The 24,155-nt window shown below is 40.9% G+C and overlaps 1 protein-coding gene across 1 annotated transcript in view; it reads right to left on the bottom strand.

The window, feature by feature from the left end:
* The window catches only part of SCEL (sciellin), a 119,933-nt gene that overhangs the window by 42,687 nt on the left and 53,091 nt on the right, over positions 1-24,155 (bottom strand). The window contains exons 2-9 of the mRNA XM_074944248.1: positions 16,022-16,094; positions 10,793-10,913; positions 10,023-10,085; positions 9,256-9,324; positions 5,548-5,616; positions 3,591-3,653; positions 2,116-2,181; positions 50-103 (exon numbers count right to left, since the gene is read on the bottom strand). Of these exons, the coding sequence (XP_074800349.1) occupies positions 50-103; positions 2,116-2,181; positions 3,591-3,653; positions 5,548-5,616; positions 9,256-9,324; positions 10,023-10,085; positions 10,793-10,913; positions 16,022-16,064 (548 nt within the window). The 5' untranslated portion in view covers positions 16,065-16,094. The remainder of the gene's footprint in view (positions 1-49; positions 104-2,115; positions 2,182-3,590; positions 3,654-5,547; positions 5,617-9,255; positions 9,325-10,022; positions 10,086-10,792; positions 10,914-16,021; positions 16,095-24,155) is intronic.

Raw genomic sequence — 24,155 nt, 5'->3', positions numbered from 1 at the left:
CAGTATGTTTCAGAATTAATTATAATATAAACAGTGTACTCATTCTTACCGTTTAGTATCAACTATGGTTGTGGTGGTTGTATCTGGTAGGGTTCTGGACTGCCTGTATTAAAATATGCAATGAAAAGAATCTAAGCATTTTTCTTTAAGAAGAAAATTTATTTGCTAATTTACCATTTAGAAAGAGGTTCGAGAGGTGCAATAGAATACTGAGAATGGTGAAATTAGTGTGCTCCTTCACAAAAAGCTATACATTCATTTGTTATTACAGAAATATGCATAGCCACTCCACAGTAAAATTGGAAAGAGCATTCCAATGAAAGGCCAGTTTTCAGACTTCCACCCCCACAACTCCCAACAACTTAGTAAAAACAAAACAAAAGCAGTTGAAATTTGTCCGTATTGCATCCTACCATAAGAGAGTTAGTGGGTTTGTTTGTTTGTTTGTGGCTTTTTGTTTTAATAAATTTTTGGGTAAATCAGATATCACATTTCAAGTTATATAGGTATAAATTTTTTGACAGGTTGAAGATTTATTCAGCCTTATACATATAAAACTCCACATTTTATATACATACTTTTTATGCATAATTTGTATGTGCAAAGTTTTTCTTTTTACTGAGAAAAGTGCACTTGCTCAATATATGCAAGAATATATTTAAACAATTATAAGCAGTTCAACAATGGGCCCATGTGGTCATATAAGCTTTCGCGTTTGCATACAACTTGGCCAAGTTTGGGTGGATTTTCATAGGAAAAAGGCTTATCCCTGACATAAGGCAACCCCCTATCAAATTTCAATGCCTTGCTCCAAAGCATAGACTTGCGAGAACGTCTCCGCAAAATATCTGTAGGAATTTTTTACATGAGCTAAGCAACATTTTCCCCCTAATTTTTTGTTTGTTTTAATTCTGCAGTCTGAGGCAGACACCTGACATAGGAAGTTTCAGCCCAGATGGTTAAAAGTTTGCAAACTGAAAACAGAGTCTTATAGTGGAAAGTGTCGGAAAGCACCGCCTATAACATATAAACAGATATCTACAAATAAAGCTTATGTACACATTTCTAAACACCATACTATCCTTCCTCATTCACTTCCCTGCAACAAAAATCATGCTCTGTGTCACTAAGAGGTAATACTTTTAGGCCTCAGTGGGGCCCACAGGCATCACAAGTGAATTAGTGGCTAGCTCACTACAGCTTCAGAGGAGGTAGTGTAATCTGTCATTAGTCACCCACAGGTGGAAGCTGTGAAGAAAAAGACCAGGGCCCAAAAATTAAGAGACTGTGAAACCTTCCCTCTTGAACAACTCTAAGCTTTCAATAAATCAGTCCTTATGATGCTTCAGAAAATGGAGTGAGTGAAAGCCACCAATATACTCCTGACTAGTACATCCACCCCTGTCCTTATTTCACTGGGGAAGAAGAGAGAGGGAAATATAATCTTTACTAGACTACCCGCAGTATCGCAATGCAATAATTCTCCAGCACTGTTGAAATTCATTGTAGTCTTTTTGCTTGTTTGTGTTTTTCCTCTCATAACTTTTTTAAATTGTATTTCTTTTTCAAAACAAACATTCTGGGCCAAATTCCCCACCACTTGTACAGCTACACACACTTCAGGGAGAATTTTACACACATAGCTGAGAGCAGAACTGCCATTTAGGCCCCAATCCTGCAAATATGTATGCACCTGCTTAAATTTATACATGTGAGTAGTCCAACTAAGTTCAATTAATATAATTTTGCTTCTGTAAATACAATTTCACTTAGAACACTGAGATCACAAAGCAATTTTTCACTAGTATGAATAATAAAGATAACACCCACATCTTATGTGTGCATATATACACATTTTCAATAATTCATCCATATTTAACATTGAGATGTGAGCAGTTTCATTATTCATCAGACAGAAAGCAGATGCAGCTGTAGCATTAAAAACTAAACATTCACTTCTTACATAACTGCAGCTAATTTTAGCACAAGTTTTTCTGAATTTCCTAAACATCTGTTACTGAGAGCTGATTCAGTGGAAATTAAGGGTCCTCAGCACCTTGCAGGATCAGGTATAATAATAATAATAAACACCTAAATGCTATTTTTAGTTCTTACCCTTTGTTTTCCACAGTAACTGTGGTGTTCTTATAACCGGAGACTGGTGGTGGCATCCAAGACTGCCTGTTAAGTATTAATGAATAATTCAATTATAGAGTATGAGCATGTAGCGTTTAGTGGATGAACAGCAATTTAATTCTATTTATCTCTACAATATTTGGAAAGGAGAATATTAGAATATCGGAGGTAACATAGAAAATGCTTATAACATTTCCTAAATTATTTTTCTTCTGTTAAACTTATTTTCCAGTGCCTTCATAGCAACCACCATCTTGACACACCATTCTGTTCACTCTGTTAGAGCATTTTTATGGAAATTTAATGCAAGTGGACATAAAGCGAAACCTTTAATTATAATGGTGCCACCAATGTACAAAATACAATCTTTGGTCCAAGGTCTTCTTTGATGCAGGTCAAGTGAAGTAAGAATTTAGCCCCTTGTGCCAATAAAACAGGTCTCCTGAGGGACAACCGGATGGGTGAAACACCCAAGCCCAGCTGACAGATCTGGACAGCTTGATGTATTTACGTGGCCTCCATAACACATTCAGATTCTGCAGAATCTAAGTTTTCATTTGAACAAAAGTAAGTTTGTAGCCATCATTGCTGTGAAGAAAAACCTTCCAAATGTGAACCAAGTATAATTCATGCAGTGGTGTCTTCCCAAGTCTGCAGACAGCCTAAGGAAAATGACTGAGGGGAGTAAACTGTCTGCCCTCCATTAATCTCATTAGGGATGTTAATGCTAGCACAACAACAATACTTTAATTTCAATGTCAACAATTTAATTGCTGATCATGTTAATATATGGAATGGAGATGGAACTGGAGCAAAGCCAGAAGGGACGGAATTTGGGAGCTGCTTCCAGGAAGGAAACGCACAAGAAAATGGGTATCCACCAGCAGCCTATTTTTAGTTAATAATTCAGTTCTCTGCTAGGGGTGCCACCTGGGCAGGTTTTCCCAGAATCTCCCTTTTCTGAGGTAATTTTCCTGGGAAATCTGTAAGGGTACTCAGTACACACTGCCAGTTGTCCAGTTTTATCGACTCAGGATCCAACTGGGTGTCCCGGTGTTCTGAACCTTACAGGTGGCAACTCTGTTCTCTATTCCATAGCCAATTCTCTCCATCTCCCAGCTAATGCCATTGAAATCAAACAAGTTTCTAACCCTCGTTTTTATCCATTATAGAAGACAGTACTATTATTGTTCTTTGGTAGTGCAGCAGTGTGTAGCGGCTCTAATCAAGAATCAGTGGTAGACCCCACCCAAATAGGCAGTAAAAAGAATGTCCCTTACAGTGGTCCAGTGGGGAATAGCCAGATAATGATAATTTTCAGGAGCAGAATTCTTTTTAAAAGAATTCCAAACTTGTTAGAGGAAGTCATTGTTCCAATATATCTTAACACATTACTGATGCACAACAGTACTGTATATATCCTCGGAGAGCAAAACAAAGGTGACCTTGAATACCTTTTGTGCTTCACAGGAGATGTAGTGGTGGTGGCTGATGTATTAGAAGGAGTCCAGGACTGTCTGTTAACGAAAGAGACTTAGTTTGCTCATTGTTCTTCAGTGAAGTTATGATTTTAATTGATAAACTAAGGAATGGGATCTTTACTATCACAGCACTCTTTAAAGGATGGAATTATAAACACCAATTGGTACAATTATAGCTACATATGTTGGCTAAGATTTTCAAAAGTGATTAGTGATTTCAGGAGCCTCAGTTTTGGGTGCCCAATTTAAGATACCTTGAAAGGTCCTTATATTCAGAGGGTATTCTGAAAAATCAGAGTACTTTAAAGTGTCTCAAATTGGGCACCCAAAATCATTAGCCACTTGTAAAAATCTTGACCATTATATCCATCCATGTCACCACACTACATTTTATAGCCACCAAAACATTTAAAAAATCTCTTGTTTTCACATTTTGAATTGTATGTTTCTTAATCAGATATTATTATTGTGGCAATGCTGTACATTCTCGATTCCCTTCATCTTCATCTGTAACCAAAGCCAGCAACCACCTCCATCAGCACTGGTTTGGTTTCAGCTGCTTTCTTAGTACAGTCTTATTATTAGGATGGAAGTTCAACAAAGTTCAACATTTACTGAGGAATGCCGCTCTAGGGTCAGCGATCACGTAGTCACCAAAAGCTTTGGAGCTGTAATAAGATCACCAATGATGGCCATGGGCTGAACATCCAGCCAGACCATCTTAAGAACCTAACTAGAGATCAATCTGGGTGGCGCATGATTTACAAGGAGACTACATCCCTTTGGGAGTTGCCATGATGGATGATGATGGATGATGAATGCTGTATATTTAAGTACATGCCTACAAGATTATTTGACATTCTACCCTATAGTGATTTCCTCATAAGAGTTTTGCATTTCATAAGTCCTATTGTCCTACTGTCTCAACTTTTGAACTAGTGAGGATAAATATAGTATGGAATCTATCACAATTCTTGTTATGAACATTCATCAGGGGAACATGGGTAGAGGGCTCGTGCAAATCCTATGTACCATTTAAGTTCCACATGAGTCCTCTTTTGAATTTTCCTCTAGGCATATTCAGAATTATCTTCAGCCACAATGTAAAACCCAGTTTATATAATATTTCACATATCATTACCATACTGATTTACAACAAAGTTGTGAGAAATCTTAATACGAAAGCATAGTCTCACTTGTACGTGTCATAGTCACTCAGTTTCACTTTAGAGTTATCTCACCACTTCCCAGGCTTACACTTACGTGTACTGTTTGGTTATCATAACCAACTATATTGGACATAATTTAGCACTGATATAACTGACTTCGATGAAGTTGGACCAGCAGGGAATTTGACCAATTGCATTTATAAATATAATAGCTGAGCTTTTATGACCTTTATCTTCTTAAATGGAGACTTAAATTACTCATGTGCCAACAGTAATTTAGAACGTATGTTTTCAGTATTGTTCAGTCATCCCAGTATATATTTAATGTGGTCATCCCTGACTCAACAAAAAACCTAGAACAGGTCAAAACTTTTTGCGAATGGAAAATTGGGTTTGACGAAATGAAAATTTTCACAGAAAGTGTCTGGTTTCCTCAAAACTTTTCGATATTTTTCTCTGAAAAACTAAAAACCTCCAACCCATTTTTTTTAGTTTTTTTTTTAGTTTTCAGCTGCCAAAAATGCTTTCAGTTTTTCAGTTTTCGTTTGTTCAACAAAGTCAAAGTTTTCTGCTGAAAAGTTTGATGAAAAAGTTTTTCACCTAAATTAAAAAAAAATTCTGACCAACTCTGAAATCTTTGTCACTTCACACACCATTGTTTATGTTCTCTATTCGTCCTTGATATATGCATCACTAATAAAATAAAAGCAATAAGAATGTATAAGGATCTTTTTAAGGGTTAGCAGGTCTCAGACCCTTACCTGTCAGTTGTCCTATTTTCTGAGCGTGGGGAATTATTTGCTTTATCAGCATCTCTTGTGTCTGAAATTCTGTACAGAAATACAGAACAAAATACATTTTCATAAAACTTTAGATTAGAATCAAGTCTTTAAAAATACACTAAGAATAAAATGGCAACATCAACTATTACCTGGTGAGGCTGCATAGCTTATGACAGCCAGTACATCAGATGTTGATGAGTAAGAATAGTATATATAGTATATAATTTCAATGCATACATGTGTCTGAAAAAAAGGTTATAAACTGTGTCCAAATTCTGAATGGTTAAATATTCTGTAACTACCACAGTTGTCATTAAAATGAAATGATTAGAATTTTTCCTTTAAAGTGGCTGTGACTACTATTAAGATCAAACTGTTAGAAAGTCTTTTGATGAGGCAGTACTGTATATTTACAATCAAACCCCTCTTCCAGTGTCCCATGAGAGGTACAATATTCTTTCATGATGGCTTTTAGAGATCAATGTGATTTGAAGAAACTCTAGTACAGAATCAGTGATGGAACAGACGTGAGACCTTCAGGGGTAACATCAGCCAAAAAGGTTAGATCAGTGGTTCCCAAACTTGTTCCACCGCTTGTGGGGGGAAAGCCCCTGGTGGGCTGGGCCGGTTTGTTTACCAGCCAGCTCCTCAGGTTCAGCCGATCGCGGCTCCCACTGGCCGCGGTTCACTGCTCCAGGCTAATGGGAGCTGCTGGAAGTGGCGACCAGTAAGTCCCTCAGCCCGCACCGCTTCCAGCAGCTCCCATTGGCCTGGAGCAGCGAACCGCGGCCACTGGGAGCCGCGATCGGCCGAACCTGCGGAAGCAGCAGGTAAACAAACCAGCCCAGCCCGCCAGGGGCTTTCCCTGAACAAGCAGCGGAACAAGTTTAGAAACCACTGGGTTAGATTATTTGTACTTAATATTGATTTTATTCAGCCATTAGATTTTCATTAAGGATCAAGCACATGACCTTTCATGCCTTTTATCAATTTTATAGTCATTGCCTAAAACTTTTCCAAACTATTAGTGAATTTTCACTATTAGGATAAGATAGCATTTTTATCTTGCATTAAAGTCTGAGTATCACAAATATTCTAGCAGAACTGGTAACACTTACCCAGTTCTATCCTCATTCTATGTGTGGAACTCCCATTGGTATCAATAGGAGTTCTGCACAAAGATCAAGTGTACAATATATACTTTAAGGTTGATTATGACTACTAAGTTGGGGTTGTTTATATTAAATGTGCTTAAATAACTGAAAGCATTTGAAGAGCTCTGAAGAAAAAAAAATACCTGAAGAAGAGCTATGTGGCACACAAAAGCTTCTTTCTTTCACCCACAGAAGTTGGTCCAATAAAACAAGGGTTCTCAACCTTTTCCTTTCTGAAGCCCACCCCAACATATTATTAAAAACTCCACGGCCCACCTGTGTCACAATAACTGGTTTTCTGCATCTAAAAGCCAGGGCCGGCATTACAGGGTAGCAAGCAGGGCAATTGCCTGGGGCCTTATGTCACAGGAGCCCCCACAGAGCTACATTGCTCTGCTTCAAGCTCGGGTGGGGGAGCTTAGGGCCTGGGCTTCAGCCCCATATGGCAAGGCTTTGGCTTTCTGCCCTGGGCCCCAGCAAGTCTCATGCTGGCCCTGGTTGGTGGCCTCCCTGAATCCTGCTCGTGGGTCCCCAGGAGGCCTTGGACCCCTGGTGAGAATCACTGCAATAAAAGATATTATCTCACCCACTTGTCTCTGAAAAATGGTTGTCAGTCAAGACCCATTTATTTAAATACAAAAATGAGAATAATTCCAGTATTTTTTTTATAAAAGGGTGCCTATCCAGTGCAATAGACAGAGAACAATAATTAGCCATAGGACCACTAATCAGATGTCACTGACTGAAACAAAGAATTACATATTCTGCCTTCAGATACGCACGTGGGGCACCGATTGCTTTCAATGGAAATTCTTGCATAGCCATTCCAGGGCTCAGTTTGTGCAATGTGTTTTCTAGATTTTTTTTTTTTTTGAATTCTTAAAATTAGATATGTAAGTAGTTCAAGTTGCTCATGCCCCAGGCAGTTTGTGACTGTAGCCAGCAGTTATTCAGCAGACCACTAGAGGTCTCACTAAGCTTGCTCACATTACAGGGGCCACAGGGATGAAAATTTCTTGAAGTACCGATAATTCTCAACCAGCCGTTATTCACTATCAGACTTCAACACTTGTCCTTCATTCTGCTTTTTATTGAGGACATTGCAGAAAAATCCAATTCTACATCTTTAATTTCCCTAGTGTTACTGTCCCAGCACCTCAGCCTCTCATGCCAACAATGGAGTGGAAGACTGAGGTTGGCGTGAGTGTTCTTTTTATTTACTTCAGTCGCCTTTTTCAAGACTCAGATATCATAGAAGGCAATTGTTAGTGTTTATTCTTCACCGCATCAGTTTTGGAGTCAGTAATATTTTGTACAAAGAAATAAAAGCATAAAGATCATCATGATGACTAGCTGATTTTAAGGCATGTCTTCCACCTCTTCCCCACATATCTAATTAGCTCTCAGTAAGAAGGGAGAAAAAATCTGGGTAAAATAAGACACGTCCCCTTCCCCTACTCTTCTCATAAATAAAGTAGGGGTTTATGATCCATTGTGGGAGGGAAGTGTAGGGACTTGGAAGGAATGAGAAACTTGGGTGAGGCTTCCTCAATGTGAATGTTTTGAGGCTGGCCACATACATGACAGAGACTGTATTTGCTGGCAGAAATGTTGTATATATTTATATTATACACAGAGGACCCAATTCACCACTCACTTACATGAGAGTAAATCTGAAGGAATTCCATTTACATTTTATAGGAGAACCTATTCAGTGCTACAGACACAGAATAATAAAAATAGGAACTCCCTTTTGAACGTGCATACAAGTCTAAGCATCAACATAAGCTCATGTGCAAACTGGTACACCATTCTGCTATCTGAATGCTTTCTCGACACAGAACTATGCAAACAATATATCCCTCCTCACAAAGGCGCTGATTCCATGGGTGGTCTGGGGCTGGAGCACCCATGGAAAAAATATAGAGGGTGCTCAGCACCCACCGGCAGTCCCGCTGATCAGCGCCTCCCTCCCCCCTCCCCCCACGCCTCCCATATGCCACAAATCAGCTGTTCAGCAGCATGCAGGAGGTGCTGGGAGGGAAGGGGAGGAGCAGGGCAGGAAGAGGTGGGGGACGGAGTGGAAAGAGGCAGGGCAAGGGCAGAGTGGAGGCGGGAAGGGGTGGGGCAGGGGTGAGGGCTTGGGGGAGGGGTGGAGTGGGGGCAGGACCCAGGGCAGAGCAAGGGTGGGGCCTGGGGAAGAGCGGGGGCGGGAAGAGGTGAGGCAGGGGTGGGGCTTGAGGGAAGAGGTGGAGTCGGGGTGGGGGCTGGGGCGGAGCAGGGGTTGAGTGCCCCCAGGAACAGAGGAAGTCAGCGCCTATGCCTCCTCAAGACAAAAGATCTTGGAGGGAAAAATACATGTACAGTATTTTGGGATAAATATAAATAAATCAGACTACCGTGGTATAAATTCAAAAGTTAATATGCCACTTACGTCATTTTACTTGTTAATACTTTTCCTTTTGCAGACAAAACAGATACAAAACACCACTTGCATGACAATGACAAAATACTGTATATAAGAATATGCTACCTATTTAAAATAGTATCAGATCTGTATCGGCCAAGTAAAACTTTCTGATCTTCCTTTTCATTCAAGTTACTGGTATAAAGAAAAATGAGTTAGACGTAATTAAAAACAGACTATTTTTAAAGTTTGCATTTGTTTGCAAAAATGACATTTTATTCTAAATAAGCATATATACATTTTTATTCATTTGATTAAAATGAAAACAATATGCAAATATTGATGTACAACACTATGCAGTACTCCAATATATTCAGAGTTAAAGGCCAGATCCTGTTCCCATTGAAGTCGATAACGGAGGGGCACTGTCAGGACCATGGTGGTCTGTAATTGTAGGGGGCTGCGGGTTGAGATTGAGGAGGATCAGCAAAGTCAGGGCGACCCAGCACTGAGCAAGCAGGGTGCAGGTTTGACTCCCTCCCTACAATGCACGGCGGAGCCAGCCAGTCCTAATCTTCTCGTGTTCCCCTGTCCTCGATTGTGTCTTTAACGGAACGTGAGCCCCTCCTTCCTCAGCAGGCCGGGGAGCTGTAAGGAGTTTTGCGGGTGCATGTCATACAGGGGCAGCCCTTTGCAGTTAGTGATGGGCCCGGGCAGGAAAAGCGGGTCGAGAGCAGAACCAGAAACAGTAAGTAATTAATGATAATGGGAGAAAGAGCAGGGTCAAATTGAACAAAACAGGTTCTTTGCATAAACAGGACTTTAGTGTGTGTATTTTCCTTTATCTGTGGCAATACCGTTTGACAGACGTAAAGACATACTGCTTACTGTACCTGTTTAAGCTATCTTGAGATTTGTATTGGTTAAGCACAACTCTGCCATAGTTTTCATTAGTACTGCAATTAAAAAAAAGTCAGATCTTTGGTGAAAATCAAATTATTTAAACAAAGACCAATTTCTTGACAAAAATTTATTTCTTGACTCAGATCTAACACCAGTTTTAAACCATTTTAACTCCACTGACAGCAGCTCTTGTCTGTAAGCTCTTTGGAACGGGAACTATCTCTTACTATGTATTTGTATGGTGCTTAGCACAATGGATGCCTGAACTTGGTTGGGGTTTCTAGGCATTATTGTATCACTAATCATAATAATAGGGCACCATAATAGGTTAAAGTATTGGTCCTGACGCAATTAAGTTCCTTAAATGAATGTGTCAATATTAAATGATTGGCATTTTTCCAGACATGAAAAATTAGGTATTCCAGTAATCAAAGCATAAGGGAATGTCATCTTGAGCCCATCCTGTGAGGTGCTGAGCACATCGGCAAGATGCTGTGCACCCCAAGCTCCCACTGAGGTAACAGCGGAAGTTAAGGATGTTCACAGCTTGCAGGAGGCGTTCAGCAGCACCTCAGGGTTGGGCCAATAGAGATCTTACAGTGAAATAAATGCCAACCCACTTGCTAAAGCATTACTCTTGCAAAAAATTAGATAATAGAACAAATTTTAAAAAAAACGGAAGAGTAGGTTAACCTGCAGTCAGGGAAAATATGCTGCATATGATCTTTACTGCCTTAACTGATATCAATTCTTTCCTTACCTCTCCTCCTCAGGTCTTTTCTTTATCCAGCTGCTATCCTGCAACAGGGTCCTTCGCTTGCTGTTGTCATCATGAACAACCTGTTGTCTGTTTTTCCCTGTAAGAGTGGGACTCTTTGTATCTATCAATGCAGAAGCACAGCTATTGAAAATAATATGCGATAAAGGTCTAAAACTTAGAGTAGCATTAGAAATCCTTGTTTTTCTGAGAAAGTTTGCAATATACCTAGATATATTTATGGCACAAACTGAATCTTTAGATATTACACCCAAGATCAAGACTTCTGTAATATCAGTCTGTTAAGCCACACCTGAGATCATTCAGCAGGGTCATCTGGGTGTTAGAAATTACCTTCCTAAGGGGCCCGTGTTTTACCGATAAATAACCTGCAGTGCAGCAACCAGTGTACAAGTCCCTGAATCCCACTTTACCAGTTTGAATTCACAATTTCAGCTTAAATATCAACAGCTTGATTTACTTTTGAACGAACACAAGGAGAGTTGATTTGATGAGCAAATTAGAAAATGTCCAGGAATGTGTTGCAAACATGCAAAATAATCTTAACAAACAGTCTTAATGCCTGGTACACTGAAGAATATTATTTCACATGATCCATGAGAACATATTCTCAGTGCACTAGACAGCTGGTGAATAATTGTGCTTTTAGTGGTAGTTTGGCCCCATGGGCAAAGCCTCCGTGTTCATTCTTAAGCCTATTACGGCTATACCCTTTTCTCCCCATCGGAGCTCCCTACCATCACTTTGTTTTCTACAATTACTGCACCTTTCCTTTAATTGTGTGTTCAGCTGCAGTGGAGGCTCAATCCTGCAGTCATTACACATGGAAACTCCTTTTGAAGCCAAGTTGGAGGTGACAAATTAGACATATGACATTTAAATATGAGACCCTCATTAAGGACACCCACTTACTCAATAAATTGGAGTGCTAAGAAACAATGGGTTCGGCACCCTTTCTTTTGGGAAGCCTATTGGATTATCTCTATAATGTGCCTAGCCTCTGAGCACCACAGAAAAAACTCCTTGCTTCACTCAAAATGGATTTGAGCAGATAGAACTAAATGTCATTCAGATAGAAAGTATATGGTTATGCTCTTCATGTTTGGAAAGACATATCACTTCATAAACAGAGTATACACAGTCAGTATTGTGTTCATTTGTCACATTGGTATTTTGGTCTGACTTATAAAAAGAGGAAACCAAGTTCCTTTTATCCATGAAATTCATGTGTAGTGACAAGTATGAAGAACCACAAATATATAGGCCAGATAGAGGAAGGGAAACACAGCAAAGGGGCTGATAGTTTGTTTTAAGGGAGAGTGCCTAGAGTACATTCTTCAGAAATATTTTCTTTTGTAAAAAAACAATGTCAGAGTACAAAGATGGAATTCTGTATTACATTTAAAATCAGTAAAAGACTGCAAGCCATAACGTGTCCTCTACCATTTTCTGTGGTTCCCTGTGGGACGACTGGGATGTTCACATGCAGACCAAGTACAGATTTTTGTCACTGGACCAGTGATGTTACCAATATTTTAATATGAGCTTCCAAAAATGTCTCCCTAATTTCTCCTTCTCTTAAGCTGTGATATATCCTTTGTACCAGGCACATGCGCACATAGATTTTTGAGGCCAGAAGGAATCATTATAATCATCTAGTCTGACTGCCTCCTAACCCAAGCCAAAGAACCTCGCCCAATAATTTCTGCAGCAAGCCCATAACTTCTGTTTGAGCTATAGCATATCCTTTAGTAAGATCGCCACTTTTCATTTAAAAACTTCAAGTGACAGAGAATCCAGTGCATTCCTACATAAGTTGTTCCAGTGGTTAACTACCCTCACTGTTAAAAATCTACACCTTAATTCTTGCAGAGTGGAGGGGTGGAGTGGGAAAAGTATTCATTTCTCTTTCCATTTAAACATTTTTTTTCTCATAGTTACAGTCAAAGATGGAGAGAGCACCAATTAGCAAACAAACCTATATTAAATGCACTTGCTATAAAATGTATTCTTTGCTCAGTGTATTGATAATATATCACAGTATTCAATAGTATAGTAATGGACATGGAATAACAATAACAATAGGCAGGCAGACAAATAGAACTTCTGACATTTGACAACTGAGGATGGATGTTTGAAGACTTTGTAAAGGGAACTGTACGCTCCCCCCGAGTAATTTTGTTTAATACCTTACATCTGGTGCAAAATGTTTGTTCTTCAAAATTACTTTTATGAGCCCCAAGCATAAAAGCCATCTTCAGCAAGAATGGTTTAGCAGTATCCAAAAGGAAGAACTCCATCAGAAGCAAGGAAATCTTCCCAGCACTCACTTCATATTGATAACATCTTCTTAAGCAAAGAACTCCTGCAAACCCTTTCCAACACATTTAAGGTTCTGCTCTAAAGTCAGTTACATTCTCGCACGTCTCTAAAAATCTGCTATTACGCATAAGCACAAGCATAGATGTGGTGTTTTCAAGATGCACATCAATATATACCCAAGAGTACATCAAGCCTATTGTGGGGAACATTCATTTCTCCCCAATGGCATATCATGAAAGTGAAATCACTCCAAAAGTCCATTTTGGATTTTTTAATCATAATCATAATTCTTAATTTAAATAATCCAATTAACTTGAAATGAAGCCCCATCTAGAGGCAGCAGCTAAACAATATGCATTTAATGTTTGCTTGTAATACTGTAGTTCAAAGAGTTTACTGTTAATGTGCGTTTCTACTTTATGTGTGGCCCTATCTGCATCAACTTTACTACTTTATGTGTGGCCATTTTATGGCCCTATCTGCATCAAACAGTATCTGTACTGATTAAGTCAAGGATGAAATATATTAATGTGCTTATACAGATTTAATGTATATATTTTGCTGCAGCTTGTCCTTAGTCCTTGAACAAGTACAAAAGGGAGGAGAGGGAAACAAGGAGCAACCTTTAATGCATGGGCAAAACTGAGCTGTAAGCTTTACATGGCGCCGAGCACATGCAGCCATTTCAAGGGTGTAACGGTGGCTTTGCTCCACAAGAATTCCTGCTTGAGACATTCTCCTTTGTGTAGTGAGGTTCCTTGCTATGGCTGCTCTGTGGCAATGAAACAACTAACAAAGCCTCATATTACTGTCATTAAAAATGGCAATATAAATATATTTGCTTAAAACCAAGGAAAACATTTTAATTAGGGTTGTCAATTGATCGCAGTTAACTCAAGCGATTAACTCAAAGCAAATTAACTTGATTAAAAAAATTAATCGTGATTAATTGCAGTTTTAAGTGCACTTTTAAACAATAATAGAATGCCAATTGAAATTTGTTATAAATAGTTTTGGATGTTTTTCTACACTTTCCAATATGTTGATTTCAATTACAACACAGAATACAAAGTGTACATTGTTACATTGTTTTGTTTTTGAGTGCAGTTATGTAACAAAAACAATCTACGTTTGTAAATTACACTTTCACGATAAAGAGATTGCACTACAGTACTTTTAAGAGGTGAAGTGAAAAACACTACTTCTTTTCTTTATCTTTTTTACAGTGCAAATATTTGTAATAAAAATAATAATATAAAGTGAACACTGTACACTTTGTATTCTGTACTGTAACTAAAATAATTATACTTGAAATGTAGAAAAACATACAAAATATTTAAATGAATGGTATTCTATTACTGTTTAACAGTTTGATTAAAACTGTGATTAACTATGATTTTTTTTATCTCACGATTAATCGTGATTAATTTTTTTAACCATTTGACAGTCCTAATTTTAATAGATCAGGTGAAGTAAGAAGCCCGTTTAGCCTTTTCTTGTTTTGGAGCTGGTGTTGAACGAAGCCTTTTCTGAGGTTCTCTAATGTTCAGCTATGAGTCTTTCCATAGCTGGGTCCTGATCCTGCTTTCAATGTAGTCAGTAGTAAAATTGTAACTGACTTTCATTTTCGTAGGAGAGGACTCTTGGTGTCCAGCCAAAACCAGAACCTGAAAGGCTTGAAATCTTTTAAGATTTTTAACACACTTGTGTCAAATGCAGATGAATAGGTGTCATTAGGCTTCTAATAAACATCTGGACATTTATCCAAGCAGAACCCAAACTCCCAACCTTTTGCCATCAGTCTTTTCCTAATCACCATCCATATTTCTCCTTTCTAAGGCATTGTTACACACAGGGTTGACAGTAACAAAAATCTTGCCTGATAACCACCAATCAGTTACATTTTCTTTCCCCGTGTCCTGTCTTCCCAAGTCCTCTTTCCCCAGTCTCTCCCTCTCCAACAATCTCAAATTACAGGGTGTATTGGGGAGAGGACAATGTTGCAGGGAATAAGCCCGCCCCTTCCTTTCTCTCTCTGCAAAGCCTTAGCCTGCTCTGCTCATGCTGCCTGTTCTCTCTGCTTCCCTCAACAGCTGCTGGCCATGTCCCCCACTATACTGCTTCTTGGTCTCCAGGCTAACCACAGGCACTAATGCAAGCAGAAGCCATGCTCTATCCCTGCTGTTTCCCTCCCCCACTCCTCCCTTGTGTGGTGCTGGCATTCCCAGTGCTTCAGCCAGAATGAAAATGCTGATAAGGATCAAGCAGCACTGCTGCCTCTGCCTCCCAAACCGGTCCTTACATGCATTGCCTAATCAAATAACTAGTCCGCCATTGTTCCAGGGTGGGCAGCATGCAGTCTGATTTGAAACTGTGTTGAAACAAGAATATGGAGGCAGAGATGAAAGTAAGCCGGTACACCGTACCAGACCGGCTTCCCCAAGCAGCAATTTAAAGGGCCTGGGGCTCCACTGCGGCAGCGGCGGCTGGGAGCCCCTGGCCCTTTAAATCACCGCCAGAGCCCCGCCGCCACTACCCCAGGGCTCTGGCAGCAGGGCTCAGGTGGCAATTTAAAGGGCCCGGGGCTCCGGCCACCGCTACCGCCCCAGGCCCTTTAAATTGCTGCTGGAGCCCCACCGCCACTACCCCAGGGCTCCGGCAGCACGGCTCAGACAGCGATTTAAAGGTTGAGGCCACACCCCTTCCGTTTAGGACCCACCCCCTGCTCAGGACTCCAGCATACCAGTAAGTCCTTTAAATTACTTTCGCCCCTGTATGGAGGGCACAATGGCACCTGGATTAGGTTCACATACTGCACACATGCAATGAAAAGGGCTTGTTGTTTCCCCCTATGCTTTAAATACCCTGAAAGTAACAGCATCAACATACCACTTTGATTAGGGGATGATTTTCCTACAGTGAAAGTCGACATTCTATTCAGGGATGTATCCTCCTTTGGGATCTAAAAGAAAAAAACATTAAAGAACAACACTGTGGTGAGATTAAGAATTAGCCACAAAGACAGTTAGAAATGTGAAACTTTCTGTCTCTTGGAGAGTTTTAGCAGGCTGTAGTATTAATAGCTAGATTTCAGAATTTAAAAGCATCTTAATAAATACTCACTACAAATCAGAACCTGATCAAGAAATACTTGAGGTCTTCAAGGAGTCATGAAAGCCTCTCGTAGTCAATGATATCAGTAGAATGTGAACTGTCCAAATCTTAATACAACAGTCTGATACATGAATTCACACAAACAAAAGAAATCAAATCCAAAATATTGGGCTGCTGCAATACTTCAAATTGTTTAATACTTTGAGACGTAATTTGTTTAAAACTAAGCTAGCTTTCTAGAGCAACCAGCTGTAGAGTGTAGAAAATAAGATGCTTGTCCAAAAGGAGAAGGGTTCACAGGATTCACAGGATATTAGGATTCACAGGATATTTTATTAGTAAGTGGGGCCGGGTCAGGGTAGTTTGTGCAGGAGGATTTGGATGCTGGCGAAGAGAGAAAAATTACCATTCCCTTCTGTTACATGTTCTATGTTTTAAGATTTTGGCTTGTTTTTCTTCCTCTTTCTCCTCTCCTTTTCCCTTTGCTTCAGCCTTCACTTTCTTTCCTCTTCCCTCTCCAGCTCTCACCTTTATAGCCTTTCCTCATTCTCTCTATCACATTCATACACTCTCTCTGTCCTTTGTCTTCCCCTTGATCCCTTCCGCTCTGTGTACCTGATCCATCACTCGCTTATGCCGGTTTTACACTGATGTAAGCAAATAGTGAATCAGGGCCTATATTTGGAGGGGATGTTTGCTAGAGGACTTTATTAGAGGTCTGGTGGCAACATTTTTGTTCTTCAACATATTCATTAATGATCTGGATGATGGGATGGATTGCACTGCTAAGGCTAGGGACCAACTGGCTAAGTGGCAGTTCTGCACAAAAGGACCTGGGGAGTACAGTGGATGAGAAGCTGGATATGAGTCAGCAGTGTGCCCTTCTTGCCAACTACCTAACGGCATATTGGGCTGCGTTAGTAGGAGCGTTGCCAGCAGATTGAGGGAAGTGATTATTCTCCTCTATTCAGCACTGGTGAGGCCACATCTGGAGTATTGTGTCCAGTTTTGGTCCCCCTACTACAGAAAGGATGTGGACAAATTGGAGAGAGTCCAGCGGAGGGCAACAAAAATGATTAGGGGGCTGGGGCACATGACTTATGAGGAGAGGCTGAGGGAACTGGGGTTATTTAGTCTGCAGAAGAGAAGAGTGAGGGGCAATTTGATAGCCGCCTTCAACTACCTGAAGGGGGGTTCCAAAGAGGATGGTGCTAGGCTGTTCTCAGTGGTGGCAGATGACAGAACAAGGAGTAATGGTCTCAAGTTTCAGTGGGGAAGGTCTAGGTTGGATATTCGGAAAAACTTTTTCACTAGGAGGGTGGTGAAACACAGGAATGGGTTACCAAGGGAGGTGGTGGAATCTCCATCCTTAGAGGTTTTTAAGGCCCAGCTTGACAAAGCCCTGGCTGGGATGATTTAGTTGGGGTTGGTCCTGCTTTGAGCAGAGGGTTGGACTAGATGACCTCCTGAGGTCTCTTCCAACCCTAATCATCTATAATTCTATGAACATTATATTAGAACATTCTCTGGGATGGCCCCCAAGGGTATGCCTACACAGTTGTTGGGAGCGTGTCTCGCAGCTCAGGTCGACAGACTTGCACTAGTGGGGCTCGGGTAAGCACGCTAAAAATAGCTGTGTAGATGTTGCTTAGACATTTGGACTCGGGCTGGAGCTCAAGCTCTGAAGCTCACCCCACTCCTTAGGCTTCAGAGTCCTAGCTCCAGCCCAAGCCGGAATGCCCACATTACTATTTTCAGTGCTGTAGCACAAGTCTGTCCATCCAGGCTGGAAGACTCACTCCCAATAGCTGTGTAGACATACCCCCTGGAGCTCATCAGCAGGCCTGCAGTTACTTCAGGTGTCCAGTCTGCTAGAGCTTACAAAAACCAGGACAAAACAGTTGTCTGTAAGAATGACAAAGAAATTCCCTGAAAATAGTGACATATGGTTACCCTATTTATTTATACTATTTGAAATTGATGTGATTGAACAATATAAGGCAGAGTGATGTGAGAATGACAGGCAAGAGTCAGGGCCAGGGGAAGGAAGAGACTTTGTGGGGAGGTGGTGGGTGACAAAAAGTTCCTCAATCTTGGAAAAAAATACTAAGGGCAGCCCTGCCAGTGTATTATCTAAAATTCATGAAAACTAGCACTGACAAGAAATTGCATTTTTACTGCATTTTTACTTATTTAATTGAGCTTTGCAAAGTCATTCAGTGAAAACGCTTAAGATTCCTGACATCATAATAATAATTGAAACAGCCAAGACTCTGATTAAAGCAAACGGGAATATTTAACAAGGTATTTCTAAAGACAAAAATCAGGTCTGAGTCAGAAAATCTTTAAAACTTTCCTACACCCTTAATATCTCACAGTTTAATAAGGAATCTAAATTCCAACATGTTGATATTAAATCACTAACAACACCCTTTCCCTGTTGACTTGTCTGTTGGTACAAAGCACGCACTGGCACTGTGTAATGTACAAAACATGTGATTGCATTATTTAGTTCCCACCCAATAAAAATATGTTCAAGGCTCTGGTAAACCTATCTGACTCTGTAATAACACATAAAATACCCTTTAAAAATTCTGCCAACACATTAAGCAGAGATATCTGAATTATTCCAAAGACATTCAGTGTAAGTTATCATACAGGCATCTCTAGTTAGCAATGAGTTTTGTCGCATAATTTAGGGTACCTAAATTGCTATAATCACATGAAAAGCAAGAAGACCAGACAGTCTCTGATCTAAAAAAAACCACAACAGCACACCATGGCAACAGCTGACCATCTATTGCTCTTCATTTCATCCAGTACTTGAATAATAGTAGGAAGTTTGACATTTTGACAAGTTTAACAAGCAATCAACTCTGGCACTGCTTCATCTGCGATAGCCCCGTTGTTTCTACAGAAAGGGATTGGGTTTATTTTCCAATAAAGACTTTGATTTTTTTTTTAAAGGGCAGTTTTCTTAGGGAAATGATTCCCAAACATTTGAAAGCTGAGCACCTCTTTAGGAAAATGAAATCAGCTATGGCCCCAACAATCTCAACATGATTTTGGAAAGGCCTACCCTTCTTAATTTTATAGATCTTCTATGATGTCAGGGTAATGCTGATGTAGGTCTTCATAATATCATACCCCTTCCTTTCCTACATGCTTTATAAGCAGTGAAATAGTTAACAATGTTGACTCTTAGAGTAGCATTATTGTTATCTGTATAGAATGAAGGGGGCTATTCATTTCAGAACTGTTGTTTCAGGCTCTCTGCAAACTCAGACAGACACCACTGCATTGGCTATTTACATTTTATGTTTTGAACGTTTTCTTTGCAAAAGTAACAGCTACAAATAATTTTTTTAAAATGAAAGCTGAGATTCTGGAGAACAATTTAAAGATCTGGTTTTAGTCTTTCCCGTGGATAGGCCTCCACTTTAAGAAACCTGCTTTAGGATTAGCACCTTCAGCATGCTCCAAAAGGCCCAGTATTGCGAAATTACAATTCCAAGATATTTTTCTAGTGTTTCAGTCTTACAGTGTATGATCACATTGTCCTTAAAGTTCCATTTAAGTTTTGGTATACTCAAAGGTATATCCATTAAAGCAGTGGTGGGCAACCTGTGGCCCGTAGGCAGCCCATCAGGGTAATCTGACTGCGGGCCGCGAGACATTTTGTTGACATTGACCGTCTCCAGGCACGGCCTCCCACAGCTCCCAGTGGCTGCGGTTTGCCGTTCCCAGCAATGGGAGCTGTGGGAAGCAGCAGCCAGCACATCCCTGTGGCAAACCGCGGCCACTGGGAGCTGCAGGAGGCCATGCCTGCAGGTGGTCAGCATCAGCAAAATGTCTCGCGGCCCACAATCAGATTACCCTGATGGGCCACATGTGGCCTGCAGGCTTCAGGTTGCCCACCACTGCATTAAAGGTTTAAATGCAATATAAGATTTCCTGCTCTACTCTCCAGCGTAGTCAATCAGGAACACAGGAGTCAGTTATTGGGTACAGCTACATTTCAAGTAGAAGGTGTAGTTTCCAGCTCCATACCATGCTAGCTTTGATCGAGCTAGTGCACTAAAAACAAAAGTGCAGTTGTGGCAGCATGGGTGGTTGCATGGGCTAGTTGCCCAAGAAAGTACCTATGGTCCTGGGAGGAATTATACTCAGGCAGCTAGCCCAAGCTGCAGCCCACGCTGCCACAGCTACACTCCTATTTTTAGCACCCTAGCTCCATCAAAGCTAATGTACATACACCTACTCTGTTTCATTCCCAACCAGTGAAGAGGAATGCAAATTAATTTGAACAAGTGAACCTTTATTAGACCCTGTGGACTACTCTGCCCATGAGGCTGAGTTCCTCTCAGCATTACTCTCTGGTGTTCCCTTTTCCATTCGTGTCTGTCAATAACCATCTCTCCAGGGAACATTGACCCTCTGACTTCATGACACACCTTCCCTCTTTCAAAACATTTTAACATAAACACTAAAAACAAATAATTGATGCCCAAGCTCCACCCCATGTCCCTTCAGTGAGATGTTGCTAGCACACTGCCAAGTTGGTGTCTTGTCTTTACCACAGACTCAGCTGGTTACAGAGTCTTTGAGACAGCTTGGTCTCCTCAACAGACAACCCCACTGGGAGAGAGCTATCTCTGTCTTTGTCACCTGTCTCCGAGTCTGGCCAGCTCTATCTCTCTGAGGAGTCTCCTCCCTCCTTGTGGGATTGGCTTCGGGATGGTTCTGTCTCTCCATTCAGTGACGATCTCTGTATCTCTGCAGACTCTCTCTGGGTGTTGTATCTGCTGACTTATAAGAGTTTTCTGTCCCTTGAGATCACCTATCCCTCTTGCATAGTTGCCTCATATGACCTGGGTGCCTCTGCAGTCCTCACAACTTCTTTAGTCCACTCCTTCTGGTGTCTCTCTAATGGTTAGATCTTCACAGGAGTCTCCAGGGCCAGTAGGTCCTTGGCTGACCTGCCATACTCTACTGCCAGCTTTAATTGATTATTGGTCATCTACTCTCTGAGGTATATCCATCCTTCTGGCTGCAATAGGTAGCAGGGTTTTGGTCCTGCATCCCATCAGTGCTTGTGCAGGACTTTTTTGGTCATCTCGCCATTCCTCTGTGGGTATTTTAGGGAAGAATTGTGGTGGTCAAACTCCCATATGAGCACAAACTCCATGAATTCTTCCAAGGCAAATTGGGGTCTGGTATCAATGACCACAGTGTCCGGAATGCCATATCTTTCAAAGTGGGCCTTCAGTTTGCCAATCACTGACTTGCTTCTTTTATCAGGCAGTGCACTGATCTCCGAGAAGTTTGAGTAGAATCCACTGTAATCAAGTACTGGTTTTCTTTGAAGGTAAATAAGTCCACTCCCACCTTCTCCTATGGTCAGGCGGGCAGCTCACATGGTCTCTTTCTACTGGTGGTTATCACACAGCTGATAGGTATCATACCCTACTAACAAGGAGTTCAGTTGTGTATCCATTAATGGCCAGTAAATACGCTTTCATGCCCATCTAAAATAGCTGTCAGTGTCCAGGTGTGAGGTATGAATTTTTTCCACAACACCCTTTTGTAATGAGGCAAGAAAAACAACTCTCTGCCCTCGAAATATGATTCCATTCTGCTCACTCAACACATCTTTATTTTGAAAATATGGTTCTGCTCTGAGAATAAATTGAGCAACTGTCTTGTCAAGCTTGAACAAAATAGAAGTATTGCAAATGTTAGGCCTCAAACTTCCGTATACTTCAAAATGTAAGCCTTGCAAAAACAAAGCTTAAGCTTGTGGCCAGGACGCATTGCAACCAAATAACAATTTATGCTAACTCTTATGTACTTATCAACCCTAAATTACCCACATTCAAGATCTAATTGGCTACAAAAAATAAATAGGCCTAAATTATACGAACAACTAACAATTGGACATAAAAATTAAATACGCATCAATTATACAACTAGGGCAACCACATAAACAATGTGGCCCACCCTGATTGGTTGGTCTGTTCTAAAACACTGCCATCAGACCAGATAAAAAGAGCGAAGGCACGGGACTGTGTGTGTGTGTGTTTTTGGTAAACCTGACCCACACCCCCTGAACCGAAGGGACATGCACTTCTCAACTGTCTGTACCTGGCCAGTGCGGAAAGTGGCCGACTGAAGGGTAACGTATTTTTGGACGAATGCAGGGTAAGTCTATGGAGTAAAGAAGTTTGGTCGCTCGAGCCAAATTGATCATAGTTATATCGATACTGCAGCATAAAATCAATAGTAGATGGCTGATGCATAATAGCTTTGCATGTATTTGTGCTTGTCTTTTAAGTAGTCCGAGCGGATGCATGTCCTGCTGTCATTCATCAGCTTTATGTTGCCTTTGAAATAGTTTGTCACCAGGAATATAGAGCTGGTGAATAATAGCTTTACTTATGCTTGTCTTTGGGGCTTTTATTATGACCTGCCAGGACCAGCATATTAGAGTCACTGTTCAGGAACTCGCAAATGGTCCACAATATTACATGTATTTGCGCTTGTCTTCAATATGATCTGCCTTTTGTATTAATCCTTATTCAGTGCTGGTCTTTGGTTTTCCTTTTCTTGTTTTGTTTATGCTGTTATTGTAGTCGGAAATCATTAAAAGCCTTTCTTGAGGAATAATTAGTAGTTCTTACTTATTCTATACGGACACCACTTCACCTCATTACATCTGTGTTGGGTGGTGGGAAGTAGCAAACACCTCAGGGTGAAATAGGGCCCCAACGCGTGCCTCCTTCTTCCTTTATCTCCCCATGCTCCTACCAGTACTTGACTTTTGTCTTCTGGCCAGCCTCATAATATTGCTTTCTTGACTGCCTGTACTCATAGATGTCCTTTCCCATAGCCTCTTTGATTCCCATCAGCTTTGCCATTGAAATTGGGCATTAGTGGGAGCTAGAATATTAATGGATTCAATACCCTCATCCCTTTCCCCCCCAACTCACTCATGCTGGGTATATATGCACTGCTCAAGGTGTCAGCTAACGTCAATAATTGTCCTGGACAATATCTGATCTCTACCTGGCAGCGCTACAGGTGCCTCAACATGCACTGCAATCTCTATGGAGCACTGAGAAGGGGATTTGTGATGATTGTCTCTAGGAGTTTGTAGTTTGATTGCACTATTACTAGCTGACCACAGAAGTACTGATATAATCGCTCCACCAAATACCAGAGCCAGAAGCTCTTTTTCTATTTGGGTGTGCCCCTATTCAGTCTCACCGGGCTCTGCTGGCAAAAGAGACTGGCTTCTCCTGCAAAGGAGCTACACCCAAAACTTTCTCCGATGCATCACTGTGATGCGGTGGGGTTCTAGCCAGTCCAGTAATCGCCTGCCCTGTAGCTCTGGCTGTTTGTTCTGGGCAGCTGTGGCTCAGAGTCCTGATACCAGCAGCCTGCTCACAGCACAATGGCCTCACCCTGGCTTCCACCAGCCTGGTTACTCCTTTGCAGGGTTACACAAACAGCCCCTCCAGCCCCGAGTTTCCCCAAAACCATCTCCGCTGTAGTGTCCAGTCCTCTCACTGGAACACACCAAACCTTACAAGTTCACTGCTCCTTTAAAGAGACAGTACACAGTACCAGGCTGTTAATTTGGCTTCACTTTTCCATTTGAAACACTAAACTGAGGTAGTTACTGAGATGAAGTTTATTAACAAAGAACAGATATGTAAGTAATACCAAGTAGAAGTAATTTGGATAGAAATGGTTACAAACAAAAGTAAAAATATGCTTCTAAGACTAAAACCTCACTTAGCAAACTGGAGTCTTTTGTTTACAGCAATTTTCTCACCACAGTCCTTCTCCCAGTATGGCTGGCCAGTCCTTAGCCAGGATCCAACATGCAGAGCACAAAGCAGTTGGT

Source organism: Natator depressus, chromosome 1, assembly GCF_965152275.1.
Source record: "Natator depressus isolate rNatDep1 chromosome 1, rNatDep2.hap1, whole genome shotgun sequence".
NCBI lineage: Eukaryota > Metazoa > Chordata > Testudines > Cheloniidae > Natator > Natator depressus.
The sequence above is the reverse complement of the archived record's forward strand: the minus strand, read 5'-3'. Positions and strand labels throughout refer to the sequence as shown.